General features: G+C 42.4%; 1 protein-coding gene across 4 annotated transcripts in view; it reads right to left on the reverse strand.

Annotated features, from left to right (window-relative positions):
• The window catches only part of FAM126A (family with sequence similarity 126 member A), a 118,787-nt gene that overhangs the window by 97,858 nt on the left and 607 nt on the right, over window positions 1-20,322 (reverse strand). Inside the window, exons 2-6 of one of the 4 annotated variants that reach the window (XM_029589072.1) lie at window positions 19,770-19,851; window positions 15,880-15,981; window positions 5,366-5,545; window positions 3,216-3,296; window positions 2,275-2,390 (exon numbers count right to left, since the gene is read on the reverse strand). In XM_029589072.1, coding sequence (XP_029444932.1) covers window positions 2,275-2,390; window positions 3,216-3,296; window positions 5,366-5,545; window positions 15,880-15,981; window positions 19,770-19,851 — 561 coding nt within the window. Of the gene's footprint in view, window positions 1-2,274; window positions 2,391-3,215; window positions 3,297-5,365; window positions 5,546-15,879; window positions 15,982-19,769; window positions 20,247-20,322 lie in introns of those variants that run through there. The other 3 variants (XM_029589071.1, XM_029589074.1, XM_029589073.1) reach the window with 3 other exon arrangements.

Raw genomic sequence — 20,322 nt, forward strand, 5'->3', positions numbered from 1 at the left:
CACACATTTAGTCACCCTTGTGAAAATTAAGGAATACAAGTGGTTCATTTTTAGCCCAATGTATGAGACAGTGCCTTTCAAAAATAGTGGTGCTTTCCTATGGAGGAGGAAAAGAAACTATTTTACCCCAGAAATGGCTGCACACATGCTGTGTACTGATTTCTGTCAGAAATTTGTACAGAGGCATGGATACATCCAAAGTTAACATGATAAAAAAAAAAAAAAAAAAAAAAAAAGTGTCCTTACTCTGAGCGCATGCATGATGCCAAAAATAAATCTGTACAAAAAAGGAAATCTAAACAAGAAAAAGAAAATCTAAAGATGTTTAACACCAAAAGGAATAAAACTAAGTAATGAAGGAACAGTAAAAAAAAAAAAAAAAAAGAATAGTTATTTCAAGAATTAGAGTACAGCAATTTAAAAAATCAACTCATGTGATAGTGATATGATAAGGGTGGGCACTACTCCCATTTGTGCAATGCCCTTGGAAGAGTTAGGTAAAATAAGATAAGTGGAAGAGGTCACATAGTCTCTAAATCCAGGTATTTTGTCATACACCAAGATCATGTTGCTACAAAGTCAATAAATCAGGGAATGTTTGGTGATGAACATGATCCTTGGTCTCCATTCTTTAGCCCATACCTAGCTCTTTGAGGAGACAGATTCATGCAGGGGCAGAAAGGAATGAACTGAAGGCAAAAACAAAAAACAAAAACAAATCTCAGTTTATGCTGGAGACCGTTCAGAAATTCTTCTTGAGATCTGGCAATGTTGCTGGAGACAATACATAAATCCAATGATTCTCAGATGCTGAAAAAGCAGGTAATCCATAGACCTAAGCCTCCCTGGAGAAACCTGAACATTCACCTGGAAAACTCTATGGTAATTGCTCACCTTAAAGCCATGTTCATCTCAGGCAGCCCACATACAAAAGGGAAGAACAAGAATTTCCTTGCAGAACTAAAGGAGTCTACTTATTTTTATTTCCACATATTAATTTATTTATATTTTATATTCCATTTTTCAAGCGCTTCAAAGCAGATGACATTCAGGTACTGTAGGTATTTCCCAGTCCCCAGAGGGCTTACAATCTAAGGGGGTTATTTTCCAAATGCTTATCGCACGCGAAAATGCTTATCGCACGCGAAAATGCCCTTTTCGCGTGCGATAGCATGCAAATTAGATTGGGGGCGGAGTCGGCGGTAGCGAAGGCTGCGGGCTTTCGCAGGCCCGTTCCCCCCTCCCCTGTTTTCGCAGGATTCATCATTCTGTGAATCCAGGCCTAAGTTTGTACCCGAGGCAAATTTTTATTTACATACATGAAAATAAAAATAAAATACCCATCAGAATCCTCTGGGGTTCTTACATTGTCCTGCATTGATAGGAAACCACGCAAACATTATCTGGAAGGGAGAGGGGCACACACACGGTAATCTTGTAAGCCTTTTTTCCTTCAGCAAGAAGGCTAAAATCAGGATTATCCAAAATGTGCAATGTGGACCCAAATCTATGTAATTGGTTAACATATAACTAGGGTAAGTGCAATTATAACTGAAGCTGTACTCAGCAGCATCTCAGTTGACCAAATTAATATTATATTATGATGATGGATGGTCAAAATGGAATTCTCATTCCATGCTCATAATGCAGCAAAGTAACTAGTTAATAGAAAGCAGCACTGCTGCAGAAAAGATAAAAAGAATACCCTGCTAAGGAAATAAAAGGTAACATGCAGATTCAGTATTCTGAAATATTTGCTTCTCCTAGGCATGGCAGAAAGATTTAAATCAATGATTTGCAGCCATAATATCTGTAAACCAAATTATCTCATGCAAATAATGGCACCTGATCATTTGTATTTGTTAACAGGTTTGGAGAACACCATGCACTCTCTGATGTGTATATAGACACACACACACACACATATATATATATATATATATATATATATATACATACACATATACACACACATACATATATACGCTGCCAGCCCAAGAGGACATAAGGCAATGCAAATAATTCTGGGCAAATCTCTAGTCTGGCTACAACTCACAGACTTCAAACAAAATTTGAAAGAGTGGATAGAAGCACTTAACACTCCATTTCTGATATGACTTATCTATAACTGCAAGCAGACTAATAAGAACACAGAAAGAAAAAAAAAAAAAAAAGCTAAGGCAGTGCAAAAAAAAACAACTTAGCTGTATTGCTCTATACTCAATCTGTAATCGTTTAAATTATTCTATGTATGACTGCCTGCTGAACATTTACCTGTTTTGCGCTGTCAGCATTTCCCTCTGCGGATGAGGCCCGCTGTACACAACCCTGCTGAGTCCATGCTGGGACAGTGCCCCCTCAGTCAGCACCATGGATCCGATGCTGGAAGGCTGGACAAGAAAACGGCATCTGACTCAGAACCACTGTGCCAAGTGCAAGAATGTGCAGCACACACAGAGCTACTAAACAGAAGACAGATTTTCCAGATATCACCACGTTGCTATGCATGAAGGTGTCCATCTTGTTTTCAGGCTGTAGAAGGCTAGTTTTAAAAGCTTTAGTTTCTTAGTAAGTTTAAGAAAAGGCACAGACTGTTTGATGACAGCAATCACTTTTTGTATAAGCAGTTGGGAGAATACCCTTGTCTGCACTGTATCGCCTCATTGGAGGCTTAAACATATTCAGTTCATTGCAGTCCATCTGCTCTGGCCGGTTTTACTCCTTACACCTTCCCACTGGAAGCTATAGATGTGAGAAAGCTGCAAAATTGATTATGTGTCATGTGACAGGAAAACAGCACCATAAAGCAAGACTGCGCTCTATGCAGTGTGCCACTCCAGGTATCAGAATAGGTGGACATGCCTCATTTTTATGTACGTATTATGGCAGTTTGTACTCATAGTGCAGGAAAAGCTATGTTTGAGATCATCAGTCAAAGCCACAGTTGGATGCTTTGCAGAACTCAACCACAGAAAAGCTGAACTCCAGCTGAAAATATCATAGCTACCCAAAGCTTCAGATTTCAAATGATTTTCTGTTAGGGAGAAAAAAAACCACCCAGCTGTAATCAATCTTTTGTCTCAAAAATCAGATTGCTCATCTTACGCCAATTATGCAGAACAGATCAGTTCTCTCCACAATTTTCCTCTTGAACAGAAGAATTTGGGTACAGATGCAAGGTACACAGAGCCAGCACTGTTTAAGAAATGGCTTACCTCATGATATACTGAAGGTTTTGACAGGGAAGGAATGGTAAAAGACAGCACTTTGCTATGTCCATGTTTGTCCACAATTTCCTATAGCAAAAAACAAAAACAACTTAAAAAAAACAAAAACAAGATGGCTGAACCAGGAAAAGAGCCAAACTGTCAAACCACAAGTTACCCATGTGTGCAGAGATTCAGCCACTTTAATTTGGAATTAAAAGTGCATTAAACAAACCACCCTATCCACTCCCAGAAGAGGGGAAAAGCCTGAAGAGCTGACAATCTGAATCCATGGACTCTTACCATTTGTATTTCTAGTTTTGTTTTTTTCCAAGCTTGGTTTTCGAAGCATATGTGAAATACATTCAACCTGCTTTAATCCTTTTCCTATGCTCTTACATATACAATTTATAGGGATCAGAAGGTTCTCAATAGTAAGGTTGGATTTATTCATTAAATTTGATCTCTTGTCAAGCATAAAAAGAAAAAGAAAGTGGTACATGGTAAGAGGTATGGCAACAGAATGCATTAACAAAGTTGAGGTGATGAACTACCAAAACACTAAAGTCTGATAAGGTGGGGTTTTAACAAGACTTAATGTGGGAGCATTTTGGACTTCAGAAGGTTGTGTGCCCCATTCATTTTACTGGCTGTGACACTACCAATAAAAAAAAAAATTATGTATCCATATACAAATATAGAATTACTAGGAGGATATGAACCATATCTGATAAAATCTGGTTCACCTATAAACTATTTTCTTTGTAAAAAAAAAAAAAAAGTTTGAAAAATGTATTTTGGTAACAAAAAAACCACAACACTCATTTATATTCTATGAGATAGAGCTACAACTTTTGCTAAAACCTACAGCAAAATACCAGATTTGCTAAAATGTGCATGCACATTTTACAGGCAAAATACATCTTGGCCGTCATGAGGGATGGGAAACATTTCATTAAGTGACCAGTGATGAAAATTACCAGTTTGTGTCATTACAAAACCCTTTCCACATATAGAGGCTTACCTCTATATGTGGCAGAAAGAAAACATCATTTTCACACCACATACAAACACTAATTTTTAAGTTTAAAATATCTAGCGTAACAAATCTTTTCTAGACGTATGGCAATCTTACATACTGGGACTTTCTGTGAGTATGTAGTGACATTCTGAATCATCCAAAGTACTGAAAAGACAGGAGATGGTCCCTACAGGTGATAAGGATTACAATGGACTTTGAGATTTGGTTATACCCTAGGTATATTAAGGAGTTTATCTGCTGGTATTGGGGGTGGGGTGTACAAGGATGCAAATGATCTAAACTTGTGTGTCTCAATGGTTTTGTTTCTGGACTTACTGAGAAATATTCTGTTACAAGACTTATAGAAAATATGTTATATGCATATCAAGCACAAACATATAAATATATGAAAACAATGTATATCAGCCAGGCTGTTCATTCTCTTTATTAGTTTTAATCAATAAAGTTTATACATATATGAGTTTAAAATGTCATTGAATGCCTTTGCTTGCTGTTTTCCTTTGGTTCCTTTGTGATCCTGAGTATTGTAAAAACAGCAGACCATCAACTTACAGGGATTTTGGATTTGGATTTTTAGCTCACCTTTCCAAACAATGCTCAAGGCAGCTTACATTATTAGAATTCAGATACGGTAAGTACTTTCCCAAAAGAGCTTACAATCTACATGGGTGCCAGAGGCAAAGGGACAACGTGACTTGCCCAAGGTCACAAGGAGTGTCAGTGGGATTTGAACCCTGGTTTTATATATATAAATAAACATAACAGAAATGAGGGGGCATCTACTGCAATTTCAGAGAAAATGAAAATGAAAAGGAAAAAAAAAAAGGAACACCTAGGACTTAACACACTACAAGTTTCTGCTGAACATCCATGGGATTCAAGGGTTCCTGGCAGAAACAACTGTTCAGGAACCAGTATTATCCCCCTCCATATGCCAAAACAGCATCCCCGGAACCAACCACAATCGAAGGTCCTGAGTTAATAATCCCATTTCCACATGTGTTCAGTCTGCCTAGACTAGATAAAAAGGAGTCATGTTTCTAGTTTTTCCACTGGAACAGTCTCATTTAGAAATAGTTCCACTTTCTAAATCCAGAAAGTAGCTGAAAACACAAACCAGATTGTAGATGCCAAGGAGAAGAGCCTCAATGCAGCCGCTGCTTTGCAGATCCCTGCTGCTGGAGACTGCCAGGTAGCACCCCATCAGCTCCGGGAGAAACTGTAGCGTGAATCGACGCAGTCGCTCCTCCCCACTGCGATAGAATTCAAACAGCTGGTGGCAGACTGGTTCCAGCAGCTGGAAGAAAACAGCAAGCCAGTGAGTGTCAAATCAAAAAAACAAACTGACCACCATGTGTGCAGGGGGAAAAAAAAAGTTTCAATGCAAGACATTCTGCCATGATCCTCAACTTTTTTCTTGATACGATTCATCTATTCTGGCACTTTTTAACCACCTTTCCTTAAGCAATTTTGTGTCATATGACTAACTTGTTCCGTAAAGCCAAAAAAAGTAAAATAAAAATTAAATCAGTGCTACATAACACAGAAACATAGAAATGACGGCAGAAAAAGACCTAATGGCCCATCCAGTCTGCCCAGCAAGCTCCCACAATTATTTTCCCATACTTATCTGTTTCACTGACCACCAAGTTCAGGGCCCTTTTTGGTAACTGATTCAAATTTCCTGCCATCCCCTGTCATTGATGCAGAGAGTAATGTTGGACCTGCATCTAAGGTGAATCATAAGGCTTAATGGTTAAGGGCAGCAACTGCCACATCAAGCAAGTTACCCCGCTGTTTGTTTACCCAGACCGTACAGATCAATGCCTTGCTGGATGTTGTCTGAATGTAAAACTTAGACAACAAAATCCTGAGCAACTACAGACCAATCTCCAATCTACCTTTTATGTCAAAATTAATTTAAAAAGTTGTTTTACAACAACTCTTAGAAACGAGGCAGAAGACGACCAAACGGTCCATCCAGTCTACCCAATGACCATCTAGAACAGCATACTCTACCCAGCAAGAAAAATTTCAGCACTGAGACATTACTTTTATCATTACATGATACAGTACTAAGAGGTTTTGATTCGGGCCAAAAATACTTACTGCTGCTACTCGACCTCTCAGCAGCATTCGATACTGTCAACCATAACATTCTTCATCGAAGACTCATTAAAATTGGACTAAGTGGCAAGACTCTACAATGATTCAGATCATTCTTAAGCAGTAGAACATATCAAGTACACATCAACAATTCATCCTCCAAAATTACCAAACTTGAAACAGGAGTCCCACAGGGCTCCGCCCTATCAGAGACACTTTTCAATATATATATACTAGATAAAAAGGGATATGATCCCTCTCTGTCATCTCCTTTCTGAACTAGGACTAACACATTACCTTTATGCCGATGACATCCAGATTTTGATACCAGTTACTGACACCTTAGAAAAACAAAAAACTTTTCAACTACATCAATGTATCTGAATATAATCAAGCAATTATTGACACAAATGAAACTAAGCATAAATATAGAAAAAACTGAGATTATCCTGCTAGATAGAAAATCATCAAATGATATTAAGAAGCATTTTCAGTACGAAAACACCCAAATTACACTTGAAACAAAAATAAGGGATCTTGATGTGAATTTAGACCCAGAACTCAACTTCAAAAAACATATTGCACTGAAAACTAGGGAAGGTTTCCATAAACTATTAATATTAAGAAAACTAAAACCACTTCTAAATATCAAAGAATTCAGAACCATATTACAAGCATTAATTTTCACAGGCATCAATTACTGTAATGCCTTACTTCTTGGATTACCACAATCCACTATCCGACCCCCACAAATTCTGCAAAACGCAGCAGCGAGGATCCTAACTGGTACACACAAACAAGAACATATTACTCCAATACTGATGGAGCTTCATTGGCTACCAATCGAGCAAAGAATCCAATATAAAACACTTTGTATTCTTCACAAAGCAATCCACGGAGACCAGGTAGAATGGTTAAACGCATCCATTAGGCTTCAGACACCACAGAGAAACTTAAGGTCGGCTAATAAAGGACTATATCCATACCCTCACTGTCCTCAGCAAGACTGACATCTGTCAGAGACAGAGCAATATCTCTGGCTGCCCCCAAGATATGGAACATACGACCAGTTGAACTCAGACTAGAAACCCACCTTGTAAAGTTTAAAAAAATGAGAAAAAAATTGGCTATTCAAACAAGCCTTCAAAAGAGAGCATTATTGAGCATAATTGACATCTTTATGCATGCATTTCAGAATGTAGGTGGGCCATAACATGCATTCAAAGTGAAGTATCAGGCTTAATTGGTTTAGGGTAATAACCAATGCAATAAACAAGCTACCCCCACGCTTATATTTTTACCCAGACTGTGTAGTTCAGTCCTTGTTGGTTGTCTGAATGCAAAGTTGTCTATCAATGGGCACAAAAGCAGCACCAGCACCACCTCCCACTTCATGTAAAATCAGGCCTGGATCTGTCAATAGGCACACCAGGCCTTTGCCTAGGGTGGCAAAAACCTGAGGGCAACAAGCTCACTGATTATTTGCTACTTCCAGCTGTGCCGAACCTCATTCAGCAAAATACAGCCCTCCACACCCTGATGCAGTCCCTCTCCTCCCAGGACAGCAAGGGAGGGAGTGACCCTGGAACAGGCATAGTAAGAAAGAGTTACTCTGCTCCATAACTGAACCCCTCTCCACCTCTTATTCAGGGACAGAAGAGGAGGGACTGAGCCTGGAACAGACAGAGCAAAGGGGGATCACGGGACAGGTGGAGGGGGGGGGCATTGACAAGAGGCTGAAGGATGCGAGGAGATCAGCTAATATATGTGCATCTGAGTGCAAGAGAGAGGGAGGCGGGGGCAATGTTTCTGTGTGTGAGAAAGGACTGCTGCCAGAAGTGTGTGTCTCAGTTTGGATGGGTGGGAGGTTAAACAGGGGCTGCAAGAGGGAGTAGGATCAGAATATGTTAGGAACACCTACCCTCCTTCCCACCCCACAGCAATTCAGATCCTCTCCCTTGATCTCGGATTCTGTTCTCCAGACCCTGGAATCTCATACCCCCTCTTCTACTCCTCTCCCCAATCCTAGGTTCTCACACCCTCTCCTATTCCTGCTTGCACTGATACTTTAAATCCCTTTTCCTCATTCAATAAAAAAGAAAAATGATGCAGACACAAGCAAGGTGTTCAAATCCCAGGGCATCGGAGGTTTGTGGATTTGAGGATGAAGATTAAAGAGTCCTCTCATGAAATGAGAAACTAAGGGGTACAAAGCCACTGGAGTCTTTTCTCTCTTGTGATAAGCAACTATAGCACTTAGGTGGACTCTGACTGATGAAGTTGCTAAATCTGAAATGGAAAGATGTAGCAAGTAATTGAGGATATCTTTGGGTGCCGAAGAGAAGGAGCTAATGTCCTGAACACGACACCACTTGGCATACCTCTTCCATTTGAAGGAATAGTTATGTCTGGTCGAAGGATTTCTCACTACTTTAACAACTCTCTGAATATCTGTTGAAAGAGTTAAGCCTTGTAAGATCTCACGTTCAACATCCAGACCACCAGGTGGAGGGAAGAGTGTAGTGGATGAAGAAACAGAATATTAGGAATTATTAGGAAGGGAATGGTCAATAAAATGGAAAAATGTCATAATGCCTCTGTATCGCTCCATGGTGAGACCGCACCTTGAATACTGTGTACAATTCTGGTCACCGCATCTCAAAAAAGATATAGTTGCGATGGAGAAGGTACAGAGAAGGGCAACCAAAATAATAAAAGGGATGGAACAGCTCCCCTATGAGGAAAGGTTGAAGTGGTTAGGGCTGTTCAGCTTGGAGAAGGGATGACTGAGTGGGGATATGATAGAGGTCTTTAAAATCATGAGAGGTCTTGAACAAGTAGATGTGAATCGGTTATTTATACTTTTGAATAATAGAAGGACTAGGGGGCATGCCATGAAGTTAGCAAGTAGCACATTTAAGACTAATCGAAGAAAATTCTTTTTCATTCAAAGTACAATTAAGCTCTGGAATTTGTTGCCAGAGGATTCATATGGACAATCAGGTAGCCATGTTTTATGTAAACAAGCAGGGCAGCTCCAGATCCTGGCTTCTTTGCAGGGAGGCAGTTTGGATTTGGGAATGGGCCCTCAATAACGTGATAACTTTGAGAGCCACATACTTACCAGGGATAGCGAATACATTGGCTGACTGTCTAAGCAAAGTTTTTCATCTTAACGAATGGTAGCTCAACCCGGCTACAGCAAATCAACAGTGGGATCAACCTTGGGATCTCTTTGCCACAGAACAAAATCGGAAAGTATCTCAGTTTTGCTTCGTTCATCTAAGCCCATTCAGAAGGACACAAGATGCCTTCCTAATGTGGTCGCAGGGACTTCTGTATGCGTTTCCTCCGATTCCTCTCATCTCACGAACAGTTGAAAAGATGATACGGGACAAAGCTTGCATGATTCTCATAGCTCCCGCGTGGCTGAGACAACCCTGGTTTGCTTATCTGGTACTATACTCCAAAAGCGATCCAATCGACCTTGATCAAGTCCAGATCTCTTGGCCCAGGAGGAGGGCTCCCTTCTTACATAAAAACATAAGAAATTGCCATAATGGGTCAGACCAAGTGTCCATCAAGCCCAGCATCCTGTTTCCAACAGAAGCCAAACCAGGCCACAAGAACCTGGCAATTGCCCAAACACCAAGAAGATCCCATGCTACTGATGCCAGTAATAGCAGTGGCTATTTTCTAAGTCAATTAATAGCAGGTAATGGACTTCTCCTCCAAGAACTTATCCAATCCTTTTTTAAACCCAGCTACACTAATTGCACTAACCACATCCTCTGGCAACAAATTCCAGAGTTTAATTGTGCGCTGAATGAAAAAGAACTTTCTCCGATTAGTTTTAAATGTGCCCCATGCTAACTTCATGGGGTGCCCCCTAGTCTTTCTATTATCCGAAAGAGTAACCGATTCACATCTATCCGTTCTAGACCTCTCATGATTTTAAACACCTCTATCATATCCCCCCTCAGCCGTCTTTTCTCCAAGCTGAAAAGTCCTATCCTCTTTAGTCTTTCCTCATAGGGGAGCTGTTCCATACCCTTTAATCATTTTGGTCACCCTTCTCTGTACCTTCTCCTTCGCAACTATACAAAAAACTCTTTTGAGATGCGGCAACCAGAATTGTACACAGTATTCAAGGTGCAGTCTCACCATGGAGCAATACAGAGGCATTATGACATTTTCTGTTTTATTCACCATTCCCTTTCTAATAATTCTTAACATTCTGTTTGCTTTTTTGACTGCCGCAGCACACTGAACTGAACTGACGATTTCAATGTGTTATCCACTATGACGCCCTCTGTAAGGATGAAACTGCTTGCAACCCCTGAGATGATCCCTCATACCAAAGGGGTGCAGCAAGCTTCTTAACCTCCGTCAACAGAGGATTCGCCTCACTTACTGGCCAGTTTCTCCAACTCGCTCCCAAACAAGAGTGAGCCTTTAAAGAGCAACTTCATAAGATTAGCTTTGGAGGTCACATCAGCCAACCAATCTCTCAGCCATAACTGACACTTGGCTGCTATTACCGAAGCCACTCCTCTGGCCAAGGCACAGACCAAAATCACAGCCCGCATCTGCTAAAAAGGTGGCAGCGTGTTCCATAATTGCCCTGGAATTCACTCCAGAGTCATCAACCAAGAGCGAGCCACCAGGGATCAACAGGAAACTATCTGCAATGTCACTGCCACTGTTTCAAAGTGGCAGTGACATTGCAGACATTGCTTAAGGATCGCCTCAATCCTATCACGCACTTCTTCCAAGGCTGCTCCTCCCTCCATGGGGATAGTCGTCCATTTAAAGATGACACAGACAAGTGCATCCACTTTCGGAAAATGCAGCCGCTTTCTCACCACAGGTTCGAGGGAGTACAGGCCTTCCAAGGTCTGACCCCCTTTTGAAATTTGCCTCTAGGGCATCCCACTCAAGATCAATCAATTTTTGAATGGCCTCCATAACAGGGAAAAACAAGAGGCTTTTCACAAAGAAAACAAAATGGGATTTTTATTTGGCTCAGATATAGGATCTGTCCTAGGTACTCCCATCATCTTCAACGTCTGATAAATCAGGGCTGGCAGTTCATCTCTATGAAAGAACCGCAACATAGTCCTATACGGTTCCAGCCCCTGAGGAATTTCCCCAACCTCCAGAGCAGCAGTTCTCAACCAGTGTATCGCAACACACCAATGTGTCGTCAAACACCAGCTGGTGTGTTGCAGCTCCCGGAGTCCCACAGCCCCATTTATACTTCCCTTTACCTTTTTCCTGCCCCCACGGGCCAATCGGAAGTCTCCTAACTTTTCCTGCCAGTGGGAGGAGGAAGCCGCTGATTGGCCGGTGGGGCAGGAAGAAGGGGGGGCATCTCACAGCCCAGGGATGGGGTGGTTTGAGGGGGGCTGGGAGGAGTGGCAGTGTCCAGGCCCGTGGTGGCGAAGAAGCCCGACCATGTGACTGCCACGTGGAAATGCTGAAATTAAACACAGCGGTGAGCCACAAAGAGGCCAGCCGCGCCAGGATTTCCCGCGTCCAAAGCAGCAGGGAACTGCGATAGCGTAGGGATTTCCCAAAGCGGCAGTGAGTCGCAAGCACAAAGAGGCCGGTTGCTCCGGGGATTCCCTCCCTGATGCAACAGTGAGCGCGGCAAAGCCACAATTAAAGTAAAAGTGGCGCTCAGCCATGCTGATTACAGATGGGGCAATTGGAGCTCCCAACAGCCGTAAAAGCAGGCAGATGGGGGGCCGCGGGAGACTAGGGATATCCGAACAGCCAGAAGAAAGGCTTGAGTGCTGTGGCATATTTTTCTAAAATAAATGTTTGCTGCTTCAGTGCGGCTGAGAAGGCAGCAGCAGCAGCCCTGGGAAATCTGCCACTGCGAAATTAAAGGGGAACACAGCATTGGGGCTCAAGCAAAGTGTGTGTGAGAGAAAGAGAGAGACTGGGCAGGGAGGTGACTGGGGTGTGTGTGAGAGAAAGAGAGAGAGAGACTGGGCAGGGAGGCGACTGGGGTGTGTGTGAGAGAAAGAGAGAGAGAGACTGGGCAGGGAGGCGACTGGGGTGTGTGTGAGAGAGAGAGAGAGAGAGACTGGGCAGGGAGGCGACTGGGGTGTGTGTGAGAGAGAGAGAGAGACTGGGCAGGGAGGCGACTGGGGTGTGTGTGAGAGACAGAGACTGGGCAGGGAGGCGACTTGGGTGTGTGAGAGAGAGAGAGACTGGGTAGGGAGGTAATGAGTGTGTGTGTGAGAGAGAGAGAGAGACTGGGCAGGGAGGTGACTGGGGGGTGTGAGAGACAGAGAGAGATAAGACTTGGCAGGGAGGTGAGTGGTGTCTTTGTGTGAAACAGAGACTGATCGTAGGGTTTAATTGGGTGGTGTGTGTGTGTGTGAGTGACTTGTGGACCCCTAAAGAAGAGGGCCGTGAGGACAGAGCTTCAGCAGCCCTTGCTGCTCCTGGTATGTGCTTTCAAGGGGAAAGAGTAGGAGAGTTGCTGGAGAGGGTAAGTAAAGGTAGCTTTTTAGGTTTTTTTTTCTTGATTGACTGCCATTTTAATTGAGTATTATGTGATGTTGCTGTTTTGAAATATTTTATTCATATTTGGACAATTTTTAATAATTTTTATGAGTTTTAATTGTTTGACCTTATTCTATTCATCAGCTGTTTTGAACATTTATTAGTATAGTTTTACAATTATTTCTGTGTGGGGATTTATAGCAGCTTGGCTTGTTCTGTTTTCCTAATTGGAAGTGTATTAGTGTTTAGGACCTGATTTAATATTTGCAGTGTTGCCTTTTCATAGATAGGGTTGTTATGTGTTCCATAATGCAGGTGTAACTTTATGCAGATTAGTTTCTGTGCATTATTGCAGATCCTGGGACTATGTTAGGTGTTGTATTACTCTTTCCATTTCTCCAGGTTCGCACTGCATGCAGAGTGGCTTTTTTGGGTTTTCCATTCCAGTTTGTCTCCATATTTATAAATTGTGGTTTTTCTGTACTTGGTGAAGGTCAGTTATGTGTATGACCCAGGTGAGGTATTTTACTAGCATGTAGGCATTTGTATCAATCTTATTTGTTGTGTTTTCTCAATAGGATATGCATTAGTGTTAAATTATTGCCTTTTCATAAGGAGGGCAATTGTGCCTGGTAGTAAAGGGAGTTTATTTTGCTTTTACTGAGATGTCATCAGAACCAGAATATATTTTTTGTATGTGTAATGCCCTAGTTCTGCTCTGCATCCATTGTTAGAGGTCAAGGGGGTTCCCGTGATGCAAAGTGTTTTACATATAGCCCCGTGATGGTCACATGTTCAGTGTGTCACACATGTGAGAACCATCTGTCAGGCGTGTCCCGAGCGAAAAAAGGTTGAGAACCACTGCTCCAGAGAATCAGGATCTGCCTCATCAACAGTGCCATCAGGATTCCGGTCGGGAATACCTGCCGCTAATCGAGGTGTATTTCGGTGCTTAAACATAGTACCAGAAGCGGGAGAAGCAACCACCTAAGGATCTGACCTGACAGGATTGGACGGGGCTGAGGACTGTGCCTGAAGGATTGCAATCCTTGAAAAAAAAAAAAAATTCTATCCAAGAAAAGGCAGAAGGATCCATGCCACAACCAGGAGGCACTTGTGAGGCGCCTGCTGAGCTGCCATCCCCTGCTGAGGAAGCAGTCAAGAGAGTTCCAAGGTCAGGCGTCCCTCCTGACATGTCCTTAACCAGGCCATCATCAGGCTGGGAAGAACCAGGCTTAGTAAAATCAGAGGAAGATAACTCTCCCTGAGCCTCTAAGCAGCGTTGGCACAAGTTAGAGGGCACTCCAGGCCAAGATGCCCAAACATGACAGGCAGCACAGAGGGCAAGGTGCTTAGGTTTCTTAGCCACCGGCACCATTAGTTTGTCAGTATGCTTAACTGGCGACTGAAAATGTACATCCAGCTGAGTTTAAACTGAAAAAATTTAGGAGCACAAACTTTATGCGCACAAAAGTTAGGCGTCCCAAGTTTATGTGCTGCAAAACCAAGAGCACAGTCACCGCGCCAAACCTGGGCGCACAACCAATATGTGCCAGAACATGTGCACAGGCAGCGCACTCAAAAGAAACTGGGCGCACAATTCGAATGCACTTGCGCACATTATGGGGGGGGGGGGAGGGGGGGCAGCCGAAAGCACAGGAAAAAAAGCATGCTAAAACACCGCCATGGCCTACCTCACTGCACCCAGAAAAAAAGCTTAAAGTGGAAGCCAGTCCACTTGGGATGATCAGCCTACCAGGCTTTCCAGTTCCCTTAACCCCCACGGAAGTGGGAACGAACGTCAGATCGGCACGCCTAGGACGGAGACCGGAGGAAGTCTTATAACAACCACTCTACTCTGTTTCTGACTTTTTAAAAATTTAATTATTAATTTTTTTTATTTTTTTTTAACTTACCTGAGCTCGGCCTTTCCTGGCTGAGTATAGAGACGGTCTCCAGCTGCGGGGGGAGAGGGCATATTTCATCATCGCCACACTCAACTTCCTGCACCCGCTGCCTTTCAGCTGTTTAATTCAGCTAAGTCCATGCTGACTGAAGAACCAGCTATCGGACCAAGGTACTCATCTGAGGGACCATGGAAATCACCTCAGGAATTCTCAGCTGGGGGAGGGACTATTAGGTATCACCGCAGGAGAGCGGAGCAACTCAAATCTCCAATTAATTCTCCTCTAAATTTCGAAGCACATCTACCATCTGCTGGAGATGGAGAATACTGGCAGGCTGATGTCACTGCAGGAGTATATAAATATACTGTGACGTCTGTTTGCTCCAACTCCATCTGCTGGTAGAGGTGCATAACCCCACTGGTTCTGAATGCATCTGTCTAGATGCTAAGAAAATCAAGATTTGCATTGTTTAATTCCCTACTATTTCTCTTTCAAGCACATGCACTACAGATAGCAAGCAGGAGGATTATCTACAGAGCACAGACCAAAGCTAGAGCTAGCTGTCACTGGCAGTGCGTAAAGGGGATGCCCCCAACCCCCTTTGCCCTATACCACAGTCACTGCTATGATGCAGTAGAGTAATGCAGTCACAGAAGTGCAATTTCTGATCCATCACAAAATACAGAACAGAAAACCAAAAATCAAAAGGGGAGCAATGCAATGCTCTTTCTTACTGCTGACAAAGAAGCAATCCCAGGAACTCCTCAGCAAGGCCTTCCAAAACTCTTTGCAAACCTAAATTAAAACATGCATCCACAAGCTTCGTCAGCATAGGCAAGCCCTACAGATTATGCTTGTCCTTTCCTAGATCAAGATCAGTGTTACATAATCAGACTCTGGTACCAGTGCACCATCAACCACCCAACAGAACACACTGCTTGCATTGCACTTAATGCTGGAAAGAAGCTGATTAGAGGAGTACACAAATTCCATGTCTAACCTTAACATCTACTGGTAGTCTGAACTTTTGGGGAGGGAGGGTAGGGGGGGTGTGGGAACAGCTGTAGACCCTCCAATGCAAAGCTGGTAGCGTACATACCTCGCTTTGTGGCTCCTGGATAACCTTGTACAACGCTGAAACCAGAGAACTTTTGTCTGTCAGATTGAGAGCATAGCTGGATATGGATGATTCAGGTAGCGTCTGAAACAAATGCAGAAACACACTGTTTTTTTTCTTTGCAGGTTATTGATGAAAAGTCCTCCCTTAGACTGATAATGCTACTGACTCTTTGAAAATCTAAGGCAAAACAATACTCTTAGATGTGTCTGTGTTATGGAAGGTTTGGTGGGGTTGGAGGGGGTGGAGAATTTGCACTACTCATGAATTTGACAGCTAGGAATTCTTACATGTGTTTGGAAAGGAGGTCAAAACAAAAACACTAACATTTTCATCATACATTATTATTTCACAGACACCAGCTCATAGACTATATAGTGAGGATACTGAACTATCAAGGGGCTGATGTACCAGGTTGCTCAACAAGGAAGGATAACATATACAACTCAAAATATAAAGGGACGCCTTCAGAACAGTGCAGAAAGACAAGAGTTAATAGTGTGGCAACCTAAACCTAGGATTCTGATAAAGCATGAACTGGAACACAGGAGATGGTAGATAGCCACCACAGGTTGGTAAGAAAGAAACAACATGATTTACAGGGGTGGCGGGAACCCCATCCACAACCACTGAGGCCCCCCCATATACACACAGGCACACATCAAACAAAATAAGCACACTCTCTGGGAATGAATTAATTTGTTTATCTGGATAATACCATTCAATGTTCTCCTCTACTGCTCTTTTTTATCTTTGCATACTGCCATACTAAGAAGAAAAAAAAAAAAAAAAAAAAGAGTCCAGCTAGAGGACAGTGCTAGGTAATCGAGTGCAGAAGACCTAGGACAGATTCCCGGGCCAGTCTTCTTTTCTCTGGGCTGACTGGGGCTCGGGATGCGGCAGAGGAAGCATTCATAACCCCTTCGGGGAAGGGAATCTGGAAGCCTCAGCCATCAGGAGGAGGAACAGCCTAGTGGTTAGAGCAGTGGACTATGAACCAGGAGACCAGCATTCAAGTCCTGCTGTCGCTCCTTGTGACCTTGGGCAAGTCACTTTATCCTCCATTTCCTCAGCTACAAAACTTAGATTGTAATACCTACAGTACCTGAATGTAAACCGGTGTGATATCTCGATTGAGATCAAATGTCGGTATATAAAAAAAAATAATAAATAAATAAAGATCACTCAGCAGCTGCTGGACTTTGGTTTCAGAAGGAGCCAAAATCGAAGGCTATGGCAAAGCTAGGTGGGGGAGGGGGTGGATTATAAAATAGAAAGTAAACCTGATAGCTGTGAGTGAAGGTTCACAGTACCATAGCCTACGAGGAAACAACTGAGCCCACAAGAGAAGGAGGAAACTGCAGAGCCAAAAACAAAACAAGATACTCATTCCCAAGAAAAAAAAATAGCTGATGGGAACATCTAGATAACTAAGGGTTAACATAAAAACAAGGGAAAGGAAAACCCTCAGAAACTACTTGTTAACCCATCATTGAGAAATGGACCATTACTATTTGCTAGGAAATGTGCAATAAGATGTATACAATTTGGTGTAAACATGATCTTTTTCTCTTAACAGCAGTGATTCTTATGACTATGTTCAGGGAGGAAATCATGTCAGGGGATTACAGGCATGCTTTTATTGCAGCACACACAAACCTCTTTCAGAAGTGGAAGCACCAGGAGACAGTAATGCAGTTAACTCATGTGCAAGGTTTTCCATTCTTTTTAAGTACATGGGATGTGGAAGATGGAGGTGATAAAGAGAGGATTACCTTTTCCCATCAGTTAAAAGCAACCACTTTCACCTTCCTGCACTTACCCACACACATCCTCAAATTTCTCCTTGCTTTGCTTAACTTTGCTTACCCTTATAAAACATTTTTCTTTTTACAGTTTATTGTAACTTGCAAAATGCAAGAAACAATTTAAAGCAAAATCTCTTCTTTTATTTTATTAAAATCTCAGGATTGGTTAATAAAAGAGGAGAGCACGGCCTGCACACCAAAAGGAATGCAAATCCAGAATATCTGAGCAAGAGGAAAAGCAAGCAATGGATATAATCCCAAGAGGGATTATCTGATATGACAAGCCTACTGGAACTCATGCTTGAAGCAGTTTTAAATAAAAACTTGAGTCATAAAAAGTTTTGGTCCATTCTCTTTGGTACTAGGCTCTACCACAATAATTTCTCTCCAAATGCAGGTAGCCCTCTCTTATTAGGATTTGGGCATCAAAAATCAAGAAATGGGAGATATCACTTAAGCAGAAAAGGCTTGGGGCACAGGGTCATCAAGAATTATTTTTCAGAAGCCAACAGTGAAAAACTAGAGGTAGGGGACTTATACACTGGAGAAGAACTTCAACACATACCAGCCTCAGAGGAAAGTGCTTAGCAGTAGAAAAAAGGGGGAGGAGAGGTTATTTATTTTATTTTTCTCTCACATTTATTTTCAAACTTCAAGAACCACCACAGAAATTAAAACTGAGGGCAAATATAAAGACCTCCTGTGCCACCCAGCCTGCCCATTTTCTCTATCTGCTACTGCAACAGACCCTATGTTAAGGTCTCTAGCTTTGCCCTTGCTTTCCCACTGTAATGGATAGACTGTTCTTGCCCCATACTCGGATATCGTTTTGTCCCAACTAAGAGAAATGTCAAGGGCACCAAAATTAAAGTAAATCATTCTATTGTACAACTACATTTTCTTCTCACAGTTCAGCATCTACAAACACTGATAGTTTAAGAGTCAGGCTCCTCTATAAAGCCCATTTGTCAGCCCTGATTTTCATAAATGCAAGCCTAGGATTTCCATTACCATTTGACTTTTGAACTCTATGATTTGGAAGGAGAACCATGCATAACATTAAAGAACAAAATAGACTATGTAAAAAAAATTCCCCAAAAATAATAAAATAATTTTCTAAGATGTTTTCACTTAGGGAAGTATTAGCATCTTGTTATTTTCCTAAAGTTACATTTATCCCAGAATAAAGTTACCTTTATCCCTGAATAAAGTTAGTTCTCCTTTGCACCAGCAGAAACCTTAAAAAGGCCATCTGATTTGTTTTTCAGGTTTTGCTTATATTCACCAAAAAATAAAATAAAGGAAAGTCCAATTAAAGGAGTTCTATCGTCTTCATAATTTAAAATATGTGTTTAATGAGGCAGTATCAATGTGAAATATGCAACATCAATTTTGTCAGTGTACATTGTATGCATATATGGGAAAATGTCTCGCTGTATTGTAGTTTATTAATTCACAACACACATTGAGAATGCATAGATGGAAAATCAACTGTTATATAACCCCAGGTCTTGTAGCATTTCACTGAAAGAGTAAAAGCCCAGTTTGAGAGTAAAAATACACAGACTTTTGCAGGATCTCCCAGATTCAGTACAGAAATGTCATCGCCGTCAACAAGTGACTCTCCATTCATTTTATTTTAATGTGCACTCTTTTTATATTTTTGCTTTATATCTGGGGGATTTTTTTTCTTTCAACTAAAACAAAAAAGCTAAAATTCCAATGTGGCTCTCTTTTTTAAATCGCAGCTTCAGTGATCACAAGAATCACCGGACAAAACCATATGGAGGAGAGCGCAACTGACAGCAGACTGCAGACTGACTGAGAACTGAAAGGAGGGGGAAGGAGGAAAAGAAAACGGAACAGGATAGAAAACAGCGAAGTGCGGAACTAACATTAGAAAATAAAGAAAAAAGGGAAAACAAATCTTGCTAAAGGAAAAGAAGGGGGAAGAGGGGCGGACCGAGCGCAGGAGTGGGCATGGCAGGTTTAGCTTCTGCCCTCAGCCTCGCCTCCCCCCCGGGGGCAATTGAATACATATATTTAAAAAAAAAAAAGGGTTACCTTAAATTCGGAGAGCCACTCCTGCACCTCCCCTCGCTCCGCCGCCTGCATCTTCCCGCATTGGGGCTCCGCCACCTGCCGCCTTCCGCGGGAGGGAAAGCAAAAACAACGGTCAGACAGCAAGAAACGCACAGGCACCCTCACTCCCTCTCCCTCCGCGGGGGTTCCAGGGCGCGAGCGCACACCCGCAGGAAACCGGCGCATGCGCCCCGAACGCAGCCCAAACCACCCCCACCCCCACACACACAGAGAGAGAGAGAGACGCGAGCTCAGACAAACGCGTGGTGGTGAAGTCTTTCAAAAGAGCGAGCGAGAGGAAAAATCGTCGCTGTCTTTCAAGGCAAACCCCGCCTCTCCGAAGAGGAGGGCGTTTGCACAAATTTCATTTCTATTGCCGGCGTTTAAAGCAGAACGGGGACAGCTGACAAGGAGAAGCATTGTAGTTTGCTGGCAGAGCTTTCCAGCGCCAAAAACAAGAGAGCGGCCTGCGGGGAAAAGTCTGCAACTTTTCCGTGCTGGGGCGAGGGGAACCTACAGTGACTCCCCCTAAGGG

Source organism: Rhinatrema bivittatum, chromosome 2 (genome assembly GCF_901001135.1).
Source record: "Rhinatrema bivittatum chromosome 2, aRhiBiv1.1, whole genome shotgun sequence".
NCBI classification, from domain to species: domain Eukaryota; kingdom Metazoa; phylum Chordata; class Amphibia; order Gymnophiona; family Rhinatrematidae; genus Rhinatrema; species Rhinatrema bivittatum.